At 54.4% G+C, this 15370-nt stretch overlaps 8 protein-coding genes across 8 annotated transcripts; 4 read left to right on the top strand and 4 right to left on the bottom strand.

Moving 5' to 3' along the window:
* Positions 1 to 832: 832 nt before the first annotated feature.
* Positions 833 to 2257, top strand: N7498_002991 (stearoyl-CoA 9-desaturase sdeA; the record flags this gene model as incomplete). Its single annotated transcript, XM_058450053.1, has 2 exons — positions 833 to 1070; positions 1128 to 2257. 2 exons carry the CDS (start codon positions 833 to 835, stop codon positions 2255 to 2257), a joined length of 1368 nt encoding a protein of 455 aa, XP_058312397.1.
* A 498-nt stretch (positions 2258 to 2755) lies between these two features.
* Positions 2756 to 5096, top strand: N7498_002990 (M3 family metallopeptidase; the record flags this gene model as incomplete). The annotated part of the gene is made up of 2 exons (XM_058450052.1): positions 2756 to 4192; positions 4242 to 5096. Coding segments are annotated over 2 exons (2292 nt in total), but the record flags the coding sequence as incomplete, so codon positions are not given.
* Positions 5097 to 5687: 591 nt separating this feature from the next.
* On the top strand, positions 5688 to 6167 carry N7498_002989 (uncharacterized protein; the record flags this gene model as incomplete). The annotated part of the gene is made up of 1 exon (XM_058450051.1): positions 5688 to 6167. One exon carries the CDS (start codon positions 5688 to 5690, stop codon positions 6165 to 6167), a length of 480 nt encoding a protein of 159 aa, XP_058312395.1.
* A 297-nt stretch (positions 6168 to 6464) lies between these two features.
* Positions 6465 to 7207, bottom strand: N7498_002988 (uncharacterized protein; the record flags this gene model as incomplete). Its single annotated transcript, XM_058450050.1, has 4 exons — positions 6465 to 6586; positions 6697 to 6837; positions 6891 to 7044; positions 7205 to 7207. The coding sequence occupies 4 exons, from the start codon at positions 7205 to 7207 to the stop codon at positions 6465 to 6467; spliced, it is 420 nt and encodes a 139-aa protein (XP_058312394.1).
* Positions 7208 to 7426: 219 nt separating this feature from the next.
* Positions 7427 to 9837, bottom strand: N7498_002987 (putative C2H2 finger domain protein; the record flags this gene model as incomplete). The annotated part of the gene is made up of 2 exons (XM_058450049.1): positions 7427 to 9648; positions 9696 to 9837. 2 exons carry the CDS (start codon positions 9835 to 9837, stop codon positions 7427 to 7429), a joined length of 2364 nt encoding a protein of 787 aa, XP_058312393.1.
* Positions 9838 to 10772: 935 nt separating this feature from the next.
* On the bottom strand, positions 10773 to 13980 carry N7498_002986 (mRNA transport regulator MTR10; the record flags this gene model as incomplete). The annotated part of the gene is made up of 7 exons (XM_058450048.1): positions 10773 to 10861; positions 10911 to 11441; positions 11498 to 13204; positions 13258 to 13348; positions 13398 to 13670; positions 13715 to 13807; positions 13855 to 13980. The coding sequence occupies 7 exons, from the start codon at positions 13978 to 13980 to the stop codon at positions 10773 to 10775; spliced, it is 2910 nt and encodes a 969-aa protein (XP_058312392.1).
* A 244-nt stretch (positions 13981 to 14224) lies between these two features.
* On the top strand, positions 14225 to 14593 carry N7498_002985 (small nuclear ribonucleoprotein E; the record flags this gene model as incomplete). Its single annotated transcript, XM_058450047.1, has 3 exons — positions 14225 to 14347; positions 14399 to 14489; positions 14544 to 14593. 3 exons carry the CDS (start codon positions 14225 to 14227, stop codon positions 14591 to 14593), a joined length of 264 nt encoding a protein of 87 aa, XP_058312391.1.
* Position 14594: 1 nt separating this feature from the next.
* On the bottom strand, positions 14595 to 15343 carry N7498_002984 (5-formyltetrahydrofolate cyclo-ligase; the record flags this gene model as incomplete). The annotated part of the gene is made up of 3 exons (XM_058450046.1): positions 15248 to 15343; positions 14772 to 15200; positions 14595 to 14704 (listed from the first exon to the last, which is right to left on the bottom strand). The coding sequence occupies exons 1-3, from the start codon at positions 15333 to 15335 to the stop codon at positions 14595 to 14597; spliced, it is 627 nt and encodes a 208-aa protein (XP_058312390.1). The 5' UTR covers positions 15336 to 15343.
* Positions 15344 to 15370: the final 27 nt, after the last annotated feature.

Raw genomic sequence — 15370 nt, 5'->3', positions numbered from 1 at the left:
TAAACAAAATTCAACAAATTCGGTCTGCTATTTGGACAGTACTGTACAGTATATTACAAGTTGAACTACCGCAGAACTCATGCGTAGTCAAGACTGAGAGAGAGCAACAATCTACAGATGATCTCTACAAGAGTGCATCGATGGCTGGTAGTGACAGATGGGTTTTAGCCATCGCTTGGGAAGCAAGCCTCAACTCAGCCATTGCCTAGGATAAGAAAAGAATCCCAATTGCTTGCCTAGGTATGAGTCAAAGCATACTGTGTTCTATTCGCAGGTGAAGCTACACGCGTCTGGTATACTGTAGGGTCGCCACATGGTAGCTCCCAAGCAGCTCCCGAGCAGCTCCGATCATCTTCCATCATCCCCCATTATCTCCCATCATTTACATCATGCAATGTCTTATAGGCCAAGACAAGTGGCAGCACGAGGCCTACGCAGTCTAGACCAACAAGCACGATTCGAATGCAGGGGCATGAGTGGCACGATAAGTAGAACTCGTGCCGAAAACAGCGGCTTACCTAACTAGTTGCCTCAGGCCACAAAGTGTTGGGGCGGACCCAACACTCGACATTATTCGGAACCGCTGAGTGTCGCCACTCGTCGAATTGAAGAATTGATCTGCTCCTTTTCTTTCCTCTGCGCTTTTCTTCTTCTTTCCCTAGCCTCGGCCCTTGTGATTGAGTTGGGTGGAAAAACCCGTTCTTCCCCGTATCATTGGCGATCGAACCTTGCCTAATCTACTCATCCCCAACGTTGGTCCTAGGTGGGGCCCCCATATAAGAAAGGCTTTGTCCCCGACCTTGTCATACTATCCCTCTTTCACATCAACATCATGTCGACCAAGGCTGAGGCTTCCCGCCCTCGGGCGCCTGACACCAAGAAGGTGCACATCGCCGACACTCCAATGACTCGCAGCAACTGGTACAAGCATGTCAACTGGCTGAACGTCTTCCTCATCCTCGGCATCCCGGCCATCGGCTGTGTCCAGGCCTTCTGGACGCCACTGCAGCTCAAGACCGCCATTTGGGCTGTTGTTTACTACTTCTTCACCGGTCTCGGCATCACTGCTGGTAAGTAATTCGAAAACGATTGGGACAGGAAGATTGAACAAAGCTGACGAATTCCAGGATACCATCGTCTTTGGGCTCACTGCTCTTACTCCGCCAGTTTGCCCCTTCGTATCTGGCTCGCCCTTGTTGGTGGCGGTGCCGTCGAGGGTTCCATCCGCTGGTGGGCTCGCGGCCACCGCGCTCACCACCGGTACACCGATACCGAGAAGGACCCCTACTCCGTCCGCAAGGGCTTCTGGTACTCCCACCTCGGGTGGATGGTCATGAAGCAGAACCCCAAGCGTATCGGCCGTACCGACATCACCGATCTCAACGAGGACCCCGTCGTCATCTGGCAGCACCGCCACTACCTCAAGGTCGTCTTCGGCATGGGTCTGATTGCTCCCATGGTCGTTGCCGGTCTGGGCTGGGGTGACTGGCTCGGTGGCTTCATCTATGCCGGTATCTTGCGTATCTTCTTCGTGCAGCAGGCCACGTTCTGTGTCAACTCCCTTGCCCACTGGCTCGGTGACCAGCCCTTCGACGACCGCAACTCTCCCCGTGACCACGTCATCACCGCTCTTGTCACCCTGGGTGAGGGCTACCACAACTTCCACCACGAGTTCCCTTCGGACTACCGCAACGCCATCGAGTGGCACCAGTACGATCCCACCAAGTGGACCATCTGGACCTGGAAGCAGCTTGGTCTCGCCTACGACCTCAAGCAGTTCCGTGCCAACGAGATCGAGAAGGGCCGTGTGCAGCAGCTCCAGAAGAAGATCGACCAGAAGCGCGCCAAGCTGGACTGGGGTGTTCCCCTGGACCAGCTTCCCGTGTTGGAGTGGGATGACTATGTCGAGCAGGCCCAGAACGGCCGTGGCCTCGTCGCTATTGCCGGTGTCGTCCACGACGTGACCGACTTCATCAAGGACCACCCCGGTGGCAAGGCCATGATCAGCTCCGGCATTGGCAAGGACGCGACCGCCATGTTCAACGGCGGTATCTACTACCACTCCAACGCCGCTCACAACCTTCTCTCCACCATGCGAGTTGGTGTGATCCGTGGCGGCTGCGAGGTCGAGATCTGGAAGCGGGCCCACAAGGAGAACACCGAGTACGTTCGCGACGAGTCTGGTCAGCGTGTTATTCGGGCCGGACAGCAGCCCACCAAGATCCCTGAGCCCATCTCAACTGCGGATGCCGCTTAAACACAGATTGTTACATGTCTTGCATCGTGGAGGGCTGGTGTCCCGGCGTTTTTGTTTCTGATATTCCTAAAAGCGAACTGTCACATAGATAATCTGTCATGAACTAGAAACGAACCTTTCTTTATCCTCTTTTATTCGTTATTGGATTCGATGAGTGTAGCCGTAAAAACTGAAAGTCTAACCAGGTTAGAGGGAAGAAAACGCGGGGGCTCGGTCACATGACATCAACAGAAACTTCCCCATGTAGATATAGCTGCATGTAAATCCATGGATCGTCGGCGTATTCGTACGATCCTCTAGCCTAGACTCATTGATCTATCTATCCTTCAAATGTACCAAGGGTCCAAAGCAATTCAGCATCACGTGTGCTCTCAAACCGACACCTGAGGCACGAACGGCGCCGGTGCCGGCATCCTGTTACGTAGCTCCAAGTATCAACTGCAACTCTAACTGCAACTGCAAGTACACACCGCATCTTAACCTGCCGCCACCATAGCCTTCACCGCTCGCCAACCCCTCCTAATCCTCCTCCTGGCACTCATCGTGGCGCCCTTCCTCCGTCTCCCCGCCCGCCTTTCCTCCGTGTTGGGTCACCTCCGAACCAATTCGCGATACCTGACAACCTCCAGCATGGCCCCCGCTCACCTCCGGCACCCGCCGCAGGCGCCGCCCATTTTCACGGCCACCCCGCAGTCCTTGGTGACGGACGCCGAGCGAATCATCAAGAGCTCCCGCACTATCCAGGACAAGGTCGTCGCCGAGATCAAGCCCGAGGCGGCTACCTTTGCCAACGTGCTGCGGCCGCTGGCTCAGGATGAGAATGTTATGGCTCTCGAGGCTCATATCCTGGGCTTCTACCAGGCCGTCTCAACGGATCAGAAGCTCCGGGATGCTTCCTCCAAGGCGGAAGAGCTGATGGATGAGTTCTTTATCGAGTCGGCAATGCGGGAGGATGTTTACAAGCTCGTTGATGCTGCCCTGAATAAGAAGGAGTCCATTGACCCTGAATCTCAGCGTCTTTTGGAGAAGGAGCACAAGGACTTTATTAGAAATGGATTGGGACTTCCTGCTGGCCCGCAGCGTGCCCGGTTCAAGGAGATCAAGATGCGGTTGAGCCAGATCAGCATTGAATTCCAGAAAAACCTGAATGAGGAGAACGGTGGCATCTGGTTTACTCCGGAGCAGCTGGACGGCGTGCCGGAGGATGTTCTGTCCGGACTGAAGAAGGGCGAGGGCGAGAACGAGGGCAAGATCTGGTTGACCTTCAAGTACCCGGATCTGTTCCCCACCATGAAATACGCGACCAACCCCGAGACCCGTCGGCAGGTGATGATTGCCAACGAGAACAAGTGCAACCAGAACGTGCCACTCTTCCGTGAGGCCATTGTGCTGCGTGACGAGGCTGCTCGCCTGCTGGGCTACCCCAACCACGCCGCCTTCCGGATCGAAGACAAGATGGCCAAGACTCCCCAGACTGTTGACAACTTTTTGGGTGATCTGCGCAACCGACTTGCTGCCGGTGGAGAGAAGGAGCTTAAGACTCTGAATGCACTCAAGCAGCAGACCGAAGGCAAGACGGATGGTCGTTACTACCTGTGGGACCACCGATTCTATGATCGTTTGTTGCTGGAGCGGGATTATCAGCTGGACCATCAGCTCATCGCTGAATACTTCCCTCTGCAGACTACTATCGAGGGAATGCTGAAGATCTTTGAGGAGCTCTTTGGTCTTGAGTTTGTTGAAATTACTGGTGAGGACCGCGATGCCGTCGCCCCCACCGGTAAGGGCAATGACATTGTCTGGCACGAGGATGTGCAGGTGTTTAGCGTTTGGAACGACGCGGGCGAGGGCAGTGGCTTTGTCGGATACTTGTATCTGGATCTCTTCCCTCGTGAGGGCAAGTACGGCCACGCCGCCAACTTTAACCTGCAGCCGGTATGTATCCTACAATCCACGGAAGTTGGGCATGTCTAATATTTTGTAGGGCTTCATCGACGCTGATGGCAACCGACGCTTCCCTGCCACCGCCCTGGTGTGCAATTTCACCAAGCCCACCCCCAAGAAGCCCAGTCTGCTCAAGCACGACGAGGTGGTGACCCTCTTCCACGAGCTGGGCCACGGTATTCACGACCTTGTCTCACGGACAATTTACTCTCGCTTCCACGGCACCAGCACCGTACGCGACTTTGTCGAAGCACCCAGCCAGATGCTGGAGAACTGGTGCTGGACACCATCGCAGCTGCGCTCCCTTAGCCGCCACTACTCTACCCTGTCCCCCGAGTACCTCGCCGGCTGGCAAGAAGCACACCAGAAGCGCAGCGGCGGCAAGACAGCCACAGGCCCGCCGTCCGAGCGCATCCCCGACGAAGTGATTGCAAACCTCATCCGCACCAAGCACGTCAACGAGGCCCTCTTCAACTTGCGCCAGCTCCACTTCGGCATCTTCGACATGACCGTCCACGAGCCCTCCAGCCACGCCGACATTGAAGCCCTGCCCATTTCAAAAACATACAACAGCCTACGCAAGGAAATCACCCTATTGGACGGGCCCGAGGCACTAGGCGAGGGAGAAGGATGGGGCCACGGCGAGGCCACCTTTGGTCATTTGATCGGTGGTTATGACGCTGGATACTACGGATACCTCAGCTCGCAAGTGTACTCGACGGATATGTTCTACACCGTGTTCAAGGATGACCCCATGAACAAGGAGGCCGGACGGCGGTACCGGTACCAGGTTCTTGAGAAGGGTGGTTCTCAGGATGAGATGAAGACTCTTACTGAGTTCTTGGGCCGTGAGCCGCAGACTGATGCTTTCTACAAGGATATGGGCTTGGCGTAGAGCCTGCAACTAAAGTAGCTTTGACATGAAGAATTGTTAGTCACGCCATGCATCAGTTTACAATTTATGCCTCTTCAATTAAATCAGAAGACGTAGCCAGCTGGGATCTAAGAACAAGAGCGCCGGAATGTTTCCAGAGTACAGCTAAGAACTTGGGATGTAGAGCAAGATGCGATAGCTGATAAGCCGACCGCCTTCACCTTCTCCACGGACCTGCATTCTCTCCTTCACCTTTTACTGCAACCAATTCCAACTCAATCCTACTAAAGCTCTCAAATTAAGCTCTAGGGTTTCTGTGAGTCAATCCCCAGGTCCATGACTCCCCGATTTCATGAGTGCCGAGGCTCATACCTATCAATGGACAAAGCTAACCCGTCGCATGCAGACTCAACTGAATCACCTTAGACGCTAGCCCTGAGCTCCAGTCTCCAGAAACAACTTTCAAAGCTCGAGTCTACGAATTAAACGCCATTCTACTTGCTTTCTGCACCGAAAATTCGCCATTGGCCTTTGCCAAACCCACCCCAAACCAACCAACCCAGTCCACCAATCCACCAGTCCACCAGTCCACCAGGACTCTCAAATCTCAAAATGGCAACCCAACGCCTGCCAATCCTGACCCAACACTGCCGTTTCTGCAGCCATCTCCTCCTCTCCACAACGCGCGATATATCAACCCTCCCCCGCCGCGGCGGCGACGGCCTCGACAAAGCAATAATAATCCCCCTCTCCGCCGAATCCACATCTACCACCGACTCCAACGCCGAGTCTAAAAACCACATAACCCTCCTCCTATCAACAACAATACCGGATCGTCGAGCGACGCTAATCAGACGCGAAGACGGGATCGAGAAGAGGATACTTTTGCGCTGTGGTCGGTGCCGGGTCGTCGTGGGGTATTATTTGGATAAAGTGCATTGGGGCACAAAGGCACAACAGGACGAAGGAGAGGGGGAAGGGGAGGAGAAGCCGCCGGCGGTTTATATTCTTCCTGGGGCTCTCGTTGGGACGGAGGGAATGGGGGGTGAGGGGGTGGGCGAGAGGGAGTGGAGGGAGTGGAACGGGGAATAAGATGAATCCTCTACTTCTTCATCTCTTCATGTCCTCGGGGTACCTTTTCCCAAATTCAATGGCCTTGCAAAGCGCAAGGTAGGAGATTCACGTGAAAATAATATATATTCCAAAAACCAGGTAGAAGGTCGAGCACGTACGCGCAAGTACTTGGCAACTACCCAGCGAAGAGCGAATAAACAGGTACGAACAATAGAAAAATACATTCATATCTCAACCCTGGAACTGGTCAAGATACAATCCGACGCGCCGACCCATTCCGTAACCATAAAACGTAAAGGCAGATCATAACGGGTATCAGTTGGCCAGGACGGTGCGCACGAGGTCGGTGTAGTTGATCTCGCCGGAGGAGGTATCGACGGCCTTGAGAAGTTCGTCGACTTCGTCGTCGGACATGCGTTCGCCGAGGTTGGTGAGGACTGGTGTCTTGGTTAGTGATTGCATCTTGGGTGTTGGTTGATGCCAGGCCATTCAATGCGATCCTGGAGGTCGCGGGGCAATAGAGACACGGCGCGGGAATGAAACTCACTATATCGCAGCTGTCCAACGCCAATGAAACCCGTCATATCCTTATCAAACACCTGGAAACCACGGCAATACTCCTCCGGCTCGCCGGGGTCACGGAAACCACCGGGGCGGTTGAGGACCTTCAGGAAGGCATCGAAGTCGACTAACAACACAATTAGCGAGAGAATCAAGCGATGGAACTCTCGAGATACGTACAGTCACCACCAACAGACTTCTCGAGGTCCGAGATCTCAGCGAGAGTGGGATTCTGGCCACAGGCGCGCAGCAGGTCGCCGAGGAGGTCCCCGGAGACACGGCCAGTGCCGCGGCGGTCGAAGAGCGAGAACGCTTCTTTGTAGTTGGTAGAGGCCTGGTCCTTTTGATTAGCCATGATGGATGCGAGAGACGTGGTGGTATCGGGGACAAGGGATGGACCGCGGATGGAGGGGGAGGCGGAGGCGGAGGCGGAAATGAAGGTGGCCCGGAAGAGGCAAGTCGTCAACAACGGGGGATCAGAGCGCAAAACGTACCATGATGAAGCACAACAATTGAGGGGGTTGTGAAGATTGGAATGTGATGCAGTTGGGGAAAGGGAAAGGTGGGAAATGGGTCCAAGTGGGATCGGCAGTTGCGAGGGCAACGGTGTGGATTCAACTAGCGGAGTACAGTACTAACATTGACACCAGTACACACTACGTGCATGCTGACGGTCTCAGCTATGATTTCAGCTATAATCTCGGCTATGATCTCAGCTATGATCTCAGCTTCACGATGCAGCTGTCCAGCAGCCGCGACGCCTCCCCCAGCAGCTCCCACCGCGTATTCGCAAACGAGTCGCGCAGAATGATCAACAGGCCCAAACATTCGTTCCGACCCTTCATCCCCTCTAATTCATTCGGTTCGCGGACTCCCGCGACTCGTCGTAGATACGTCTGCATATCGTGCCTCTGTTCAGCTCGCGTCGCCAGTACCGGTGGCACTTGCAGGGGGCCGTCCAACGCGAACCCGTACGTCCATACGGTCAGCGCGGCGAAATAGATTACCCACGGTCGGTTCAACAGGTAATCGTCGCGGGCGTCGTAGTCGACGGATGGCATTTTCAAGAAACAGGCCGAGAGGAACCTCAGCGCGTAGAAAGTGGCATCGCGCGCCGAGGCCTTGGTGGCCCAGCGCTCAGTCTTCTCCCGCGCCGTACTGTAGTCGCGCGCGGTGATGGAGCGACCCATAAGACGACCAGCGCCAGCAAAGATCTGAAGATCGACGATATCGACATGAGACGCAATATGTGCGATGTGATGCAAGACATCGCGGGACTCGGATTCCATCGATGTGGACGAACCCAATGCCTCGTCAAAGTCGTGGCGCCAGTTATCATACGAGCGAAGCAGTGCCGTGCGCCATTTATCGCGACCACCAAGAGTCTGACCGACTCCGAGTGAACTGACCTGCAAGTCTCGCTGATTCAAATGCCAACCGACACTCAGCAGACCAGCCATTATAATAGTCCGACCGAATGCATTGGTCCGCACGGGTTGCCCGTTGAGTGTCCGCTTGAGACTATCTAGGAACATGGTCGGCCGCACGCCATGGGATTGTAGACTCGATTGCACGCGAGCTACTTCGGCTGCGCTGGTTGCTGCCCACAAGGCTTCGTCGCAGGGTAATGGGAGACGGAGCTCATGGGCTACCATTTTGGCGGAATGGCCGAAGATTATAGCGTGTGTCGAGTCCAGCACGAACGCAGCGAATGCGACGCGTCGAGTAGCCTCCGCCTTGATCCAGTGCGACCACGACTCATCCTCTTCCTTGGTATCGGGTGTATCAAACGACGACCGACCGATTAGCGAGCTGCCCCGGCGCATCAATGTCAAGGTTGTATCGTGGTGGATATGTGCGCGCTCATGCAGGGCACGCGTAGAGAACGACTTCTCGTAGACTTCCAGTAGTAGCAGCGCCTGAAACACCCAGAGTCGAGCAGGCGGCCTGAAATCAGTATCCATAAAGATCTCCCATCTCAAATGCCACGCAATAAAACCCGCCAACTCCGCCGCCGCCTCAGTCGCCGCCTGTCCATGAATTTTATCCAACGTCGCCGCCCCAATGGCTATGATAGCCAACAACAGGAGGTTCGGCGTCCGATCCGCCGCGAAAGTGGGCTGGTGTAGGATGGGCAACTGCGCATGGAAATTATACCAGTACGACCCGATATACGTCTGCATCATGCGCAGACTCAACACATGGCGATCACTATCCAAATCACCATCCAAAAGCGCATCTTTGCGCTTCGCATCCGCCGAATATGCGGCCTCGTTGAACCGCGTAGCCATCAAATGCAACAGTTCCTTCCTCTTCTCCTCCGAAATGATCGCTGGCAAAGATCCCGAGTCCAGAATACTGGTCACGCTCATCGGATGCTGCGGAATAACGGTGCAGATATTATTATACGCCGGCTCGTTGACATAGAATTGGTTATGATTCTGCATCAAGGGCATCATGCCATAGCCCAGCGGCGCCATAGGTTCACTAAACAACCACGCCGCAAAGTCATCCGCCATGGCGAAGGGTGATCGATTGTATGTCTCGCCTCCGAAGATTGGGTATGCATTTGACACGGAGTCGAATTCAAGCATTCCGTTGGCCTGGCTGAGAACGCCGGAAAAATCCGTATATCCGGACACGGGCACGCCTGCTGTTTCGATACCTGTGGAGAGAGGGTAGGGTGTATTAAGCGGAGATTTAGAGGTTGTAGCGGGGCCAGTCATGAAGGCATAGTCGGCGTTCATGGAGGGGGAGGACGGAGACGAGGCAGCGATGAGCGTAGTGTCATCGTGCTTGTCAGTTGCAAAGGAGTCGCGCTTTTGCAGTTGTGAGCCGCGGGTGGTATGGCGCCCGCGATGGCGGATGCAAAGGTCCTGGCGCACAAAGGCGCGGTGGCAGTTTGGGAAATCGCAGTGAAATATCTGCTTCGGGGAGTCTTTGCAAGAGTTAGCCCGGCACTGACAAGAAAACGGGAGAACTTACGGTTCAACTGGTGTCGGTACAGGTGCTCGGCGCGCGAATAACTCTTTCCGCAGCCTTCGTGCGTGCACTCGAATTTGCGATCGGTTGGGGCACGGCGGCTGCGACGGCGTCGCTTGGAGGGTTGTTCGTCGGGCTCGGCCATGTCTGCTTTTTCAACGAGGAGCACCATTGGGTGCCATAGCAGGGCTGAAGATCGCTGCAAGGGATGTCGATCAGGTGTGCCGTGGGCCACGTGGAGTACAAGAAGGAAGTATGTGGAGGTCGCGAAGTCGAAGTGACAGTTGGTCCAAGTTCCGGGGATGCGGAGATGCAGTGGGGTCAGTTTTAGGTTCGGTCACCTCGGTGAGGGTAACTCCAGGCGATCTCATACTATTGGCGCACCTGGGGAGCAGATAGGTATAGAAAGTATTTATTATACTTGTGCTTCTTATATATATATCCTCGGTGTGCTTATTTACTACATCTGGGCAATTCAAATAGCTGAAGTTTGGACCGTTCCCTCTCTTCTCACGAAAGATTGCCTCTCGATTATACTTGGACCCTGTGATACTCCAAATGAAGCTGTCTAGGTAAACAGTAGATTGTTCTGTCAATCGGGATTGCGCGGATACAGATGCGACAATATGTCCGATAATACAAGGGAATGCCGACTAGGGGCATGCACGTCATCGTGCACATCTCTATCTAGATATATCGTGCATGGTGGACCCCGGTCTATTTTAACCTGGGGACAACCCTGGCCCCGGTGGAAATACAGGTAAATAGAAAATACAGAAATCTACCCTAGATACGGCACAATATAAGACATATCTATGTATTCTCTACCTGGGCATCATGGAGCGTAACTGGGACGCGCATCCCGGGGAATGGGATCTCTGGCCGGCTCACCAGCGGATCATAAATTCGTCACAAGACGACCGGATTTCGAGCCATCGTGCCGCATATGGCGCGTCAAGAAGTAAGGACCCAACACCTGATGTGCAAATGCGCCGGGGGTGGTTTTTGTTCCTGTTTCCGGGCGGGCCCGAAAACACCAGAAAGTAAAAAACAATGTACATAAGAACAGATTTCATCCATTCATCCGCTGAAGCGGAACCGGGTTGCCTCCAGGCGGCCCAGTCCGTCCCGGGGGGCGACGTTGCGGCGGCGGTACGAGTTAGTGAAGTCTAAAAGGGTTAGAAAGATCGAGGAAAAAGGGGCATGGAAAGGACTCACCTTGCAGAAGAACCCGGATCTTTCGGGTCTCGCCAGACTGCACCTTGTCGGAAATATTCTTGAGCAATCGCTCGGCCTCGCCCGGCTTCATGGTTCCGGCCGGCAGCATATGCAACGTGGTCTGTAGCCAGGCTCCGGTCTCTTGGGGAAGCAGCTCAAACATCGTCATCATCACACCCGAGGCATCCGGGAAGCAATCACCAGGGAATGTGAACATCATGCCAGTCAACACACGCTGAGCCAGAGGCTGGCCCTGCGATGCAATGAGACCCTTGACGGCCTCCCGCACCTCGGGCGGGTTTGTGTAGGGCTCACCCTCGGGGCTGGTGAACTCGGAAACCAAGGGCTTGTCGAACGCGAAGCCGAACAAGTCCCGGTAGTAGTGAAGCGTGGCGATGAGAGGATCGACCTGCTGGAGGGTAAGGGCGCTAAGAGCAGCAGAGAAAATAGGAACGGCCAGAGACGAGCTGATGCACTTCTTGGGGTAGTAGCGGACAGCGTCGGATGACAGACGGAAGAAATCCTCAATGACTGGAATGGAGTTAGAAGATAATAAGATACGAGAGAAGAGGGAAAAGCAGTCTCACCATCGGGAAGGTTCTCCGGAGGCAGGTCATTCAAAATCCGGAGGAATGCAAGGGCTTGCTGTTCGTAGAATTGGAACACGGCGTCACTAGTGGCTTGATCCACGTACTCAGCACCGTCAGAGAACTCGCGTACCACTGCGTCAGTGGCCCAAAGGAAGCAACCCTCGCGGGAAGCCTCGAATCCACTGGCAATGCTCTGGGCCAAAGTGGGCAGCAGCGGAATCATGGCAGTCCGGTACGAGATGATCATGTAGCGCCAGCAGCGGCACACGCGCTCCAGGATAGGCGTGGAAGACGTAAAGTTCATAACAATCGTGGTCATTATGGGCAAGATCTCGCCGACGTATTTCACGGCCGGGTTTTCTTCACCGAAAGGAATAATGGGGGTAACAACCTGCACAAAGATGGTAATCAACTGCAGATGATCGGCCACCGCTCGCTGTCCTTCTTCATCCTGGGCATTGTTGGCGAGGTTCATAATTCGTGCCATGATCGGATCACAGAACATCTTGAAGGAGTCGTAAATCTTTTCGAGAGGCTGCACAGAGACCACGGCAGCCACACCCTCGGTCACTTCCTCCTGGCTGGTGGGCTTCAGCTTGTCCAGCACCGATTCGAAGAAGGAGTGCAGCTGACCGATGTGGCCGCCCAGCAGCTTCTGGCAGTCAGTGCCCAAAAACTTGAATGCAAGCGCAGCCGCCTGCACCACTTCTTGGGAAGAGTGATGGAAGGCCGAGATGACATAGTTCAACTGAGCCTCGAGAGTTTCCGGGTGGAGGGCGGTCCACTCGGTGTACCGAGCCAGAGCCATGATGGCCTGGAACCGCACCTTCTCCTGGTCAGGGATCTGGACAATAAGCGGGACCAACTGGTTCAGAATGGTGTTTTCCTCGGGATCGACCATACGTCCCATGGCACGAAGACCGAAGAGAGGAGCTTCCAGTTCCTGCCAATGGGGAACGTGATCGTTGCTGGCCTGCGACGCGTACTTGGCCACCCATTGCTGGATCAACTGGTAGATCTTGCCCAGGCAGTCTTGCACACTGACAACGGCGCAGCAGTCCTTGAGTACGTCTCCCATGGAGTGACGGAACTGGCGGAACTTTTCTTCCTGCTCACGATCACCGCCGAACAAATCGGTTTCACCTTCCTCAGGGTTGGGGAATTCAAGGTGCTTGACCATGATGTCTACCAGCTGCGAGAAGATATCCTGGAAATTCATTCGGGCTTCCACAAACTTCTCGATGGTGATTTGCTGCTTGAGCTCGTACCAGAAAATGAAAGTGAGTGACACAGCCTCACGTTCCCAATCCCGTGCAGCGCACTCGAGGTTAGCCTCGACCAAACCCCGGAACTCGGATGGCAAACGAGCAATCAGAACGGCCCAAGCTTCGCCAGCCTCTGCGAACATCCTTGTAATACCCTTGAACGCCTCCAGGTCTTCAGCCTCGGCGGTTTCGGCAATCTTGTGTCGGAGAGCCATCAACCGGGGGTATAAAGCTTGGATGATTGGTAGAGACTCATCGACATCCTTGGTGTCTCGGTAGAGGGTGCAAAGGCACTCGACACCGGCTTCAAATGACACATCATTATCCAATGCCTTGATGATAACGTCCATCAAAGGCGACTCGACGACTTTGGCGGCGGGGATTTCGCGCAGCCACGAAGTAATACAATCGAGAAGACGCGGGTTGGTTGCGGCGGTAGCTAAATAAATCAGTCATATAATTCAATTTTTTCTTGTCCGGAGTAAAACTCACGCGACGATTGAGCATACTGGATCATCAGCTGCATGACCTGCTCCGCATTATCTTGCAACAGCTCCTTTGTCCGGTCGAGTAGTTCGTCCTCCTATGAAGAGGTTAGCATTGTCTAGATTGACAGCCAGAAAATCACCCACGCTGAGGTTAATCTTGCGACCCTCTGTCACTTCTTCCGGCAAGATCTTCAAAAACTCCAGCACGCAGTCCCCCGCATTGCTGCCCAATGCCGAGGCGACGGTAGCCAACACGTCCTTCCATGCGATCATCTGAATCGCCAAACTCGCCAAGCACACACATAGCTGAGTCTGAATGGGGCGGGGTCCCGAGGCAAACGCCACGAGTAAATTGAGGACGGAGTCTCGAAGCGCGAGTAACGAGTCGGGAGGGAGTTGGTCCAAGTCGAAGACGATCTGGAGAGTTAGACGCGAACCAGCAATGATTGTTGAGTATTTACCTTTCCCTTCAATGTAGTCGCCGCGAACAATTTAGCCTCTACGGGCACATCGGGTGACTGTAATAGCGCATGGGTGGTCGTCCATGCCTCGATCTGGGATGCGTTAGAAAGAAGCGGACATGATTGCAATGCGGACATACAGATTTCTGGAACTTCTCCAGGAATTCATGAGCCTGGGTCTTCTCGGACCTAGGCACGTTCCCTTGCATGGTTGCGACGGCCGCTAGGACCGGGGCGAATGCCTGCCCACCTTCCTTGCTGGCCATGATGGAAGACACGTAAAGAGGCTCAGCAGTGCAGAATGGGCATTCGACCTAAAAAGAACGAATGGTGGTTGAGAAAGAGGCGGACGGGGGGCGCAAAGAGTGCAAGAGGGAGAGGAAGGTGGGATGTTGGTGCCCGTGACGGGCGGCGGCTGCGTATTCGTATTACCGTACGTCACGGGACGCAGAGCTTTTGACTCCTTCGTTTCTATCTTCACCTTATCTGCTGTACATCACCACCTTCACCATGGCAGGCCGCAAGACATTGTTGGCTCCTATCCACTACATCTTCAGCTTGCTGCAGAAGCGCGCCACCGTTCACATCTGGCTTTACGAGCAGCTCGCCTTCCGCATCGAGGGCAAGATCAGGGTTCGTGTCCCGCGCCAGGCTCGGACTGGGACTTTCTGCTAACCGCATCAGGGCTTCGATGAATTTATGAACTTGGTTATTGACGATGCCGTGGAGGTGCGCCAAGCTACAAAGACTGAGCAGGAGAAGCGGAGACCGCTTGGTATGTCAATTGAAACCCGAAACCCGAGTGCTATGAAGCTAACGCAGACCCAAGGCCAGATCCTCCTCAAGGGCGACAACGTCTCCCTTATCCAGGCCGTTTAAATCATCGCACCAAATACCGACCATCACCCACCACGATCGCATCGATCAGCCAGTCATGCTCCGCGACGGGAATATCTTGGGCGAGCAACTGCTCCTGGAGAGAAAGGGCAACTACCACGGCGTTTAGTTTTCATTTGAGGGTTTCAAAACGGGGTTCTTGTTTGAATTGGGTTCTTACCCAGGAATGGCATTTTCTTGCTCCATTTAGAATATCGCGTTAGGAAATGGTCATAATACCCTTTGCCATGGCCGAGTCGGCGGAATCCCTGATCAAACGCCATCCCCGGCATGACAATTAGATCCAACCCAGTTCCTGCGAAGCAGTTTCGTCGGCCGGGGATCTGTGTAAGCTGTAGTGAGGGGATGCCCCATTTGTCGGCTTGTAATGATTCGAATTCGGTCATGGACTCGAGAGCGAGCATGTCCATGACGGAGGTCTTGTCGACCGTGTGGATATATGGGATGTAGACGTCCTTCCCGCATCGTAAAGCATCCTTTACAATACTAGTAGTCGATAGCTCTCCGGTCGGCATCGACAAGTATACGGCGATGCTCTTTGCATTCTGGTACTCGGTGAGCGACAGGAACTTGGTGGTCGCGACACTGGCTTGCGAGGGGTCAGTGATGAGCACGAGACAGAGACAAAAGACGGACATTGCTGGTTGATAGATGTCGCAGACAATCTCCCCAAAGTGTCGCGCATCTGTTTGCGCAACTCGCGCTTGGCCGATTGGAAAGCCATGGTCTGTCAGACCCCGCGGGAAGTTTGTCGGGGCA

Source organism: Penicillium cinerascens (assembly GCF_028974065.1).
Source record: "Penicillium cinerascens strain IBT 15544 chromosome Unknown contig_1_segment0_segment0, whole genome shotgun sequence".
In the NCBI taxonomy this organism is placed as follows: Eukaryota; Fungi; Ascomycota; class Eurotiomycetes; order Eurotiales; family Aspergillaceae; genus Penicillium; species Penicillium cinerascens.
This window is presented reverse-complemented; position numbering and strand designations above follow the sequence as displayed.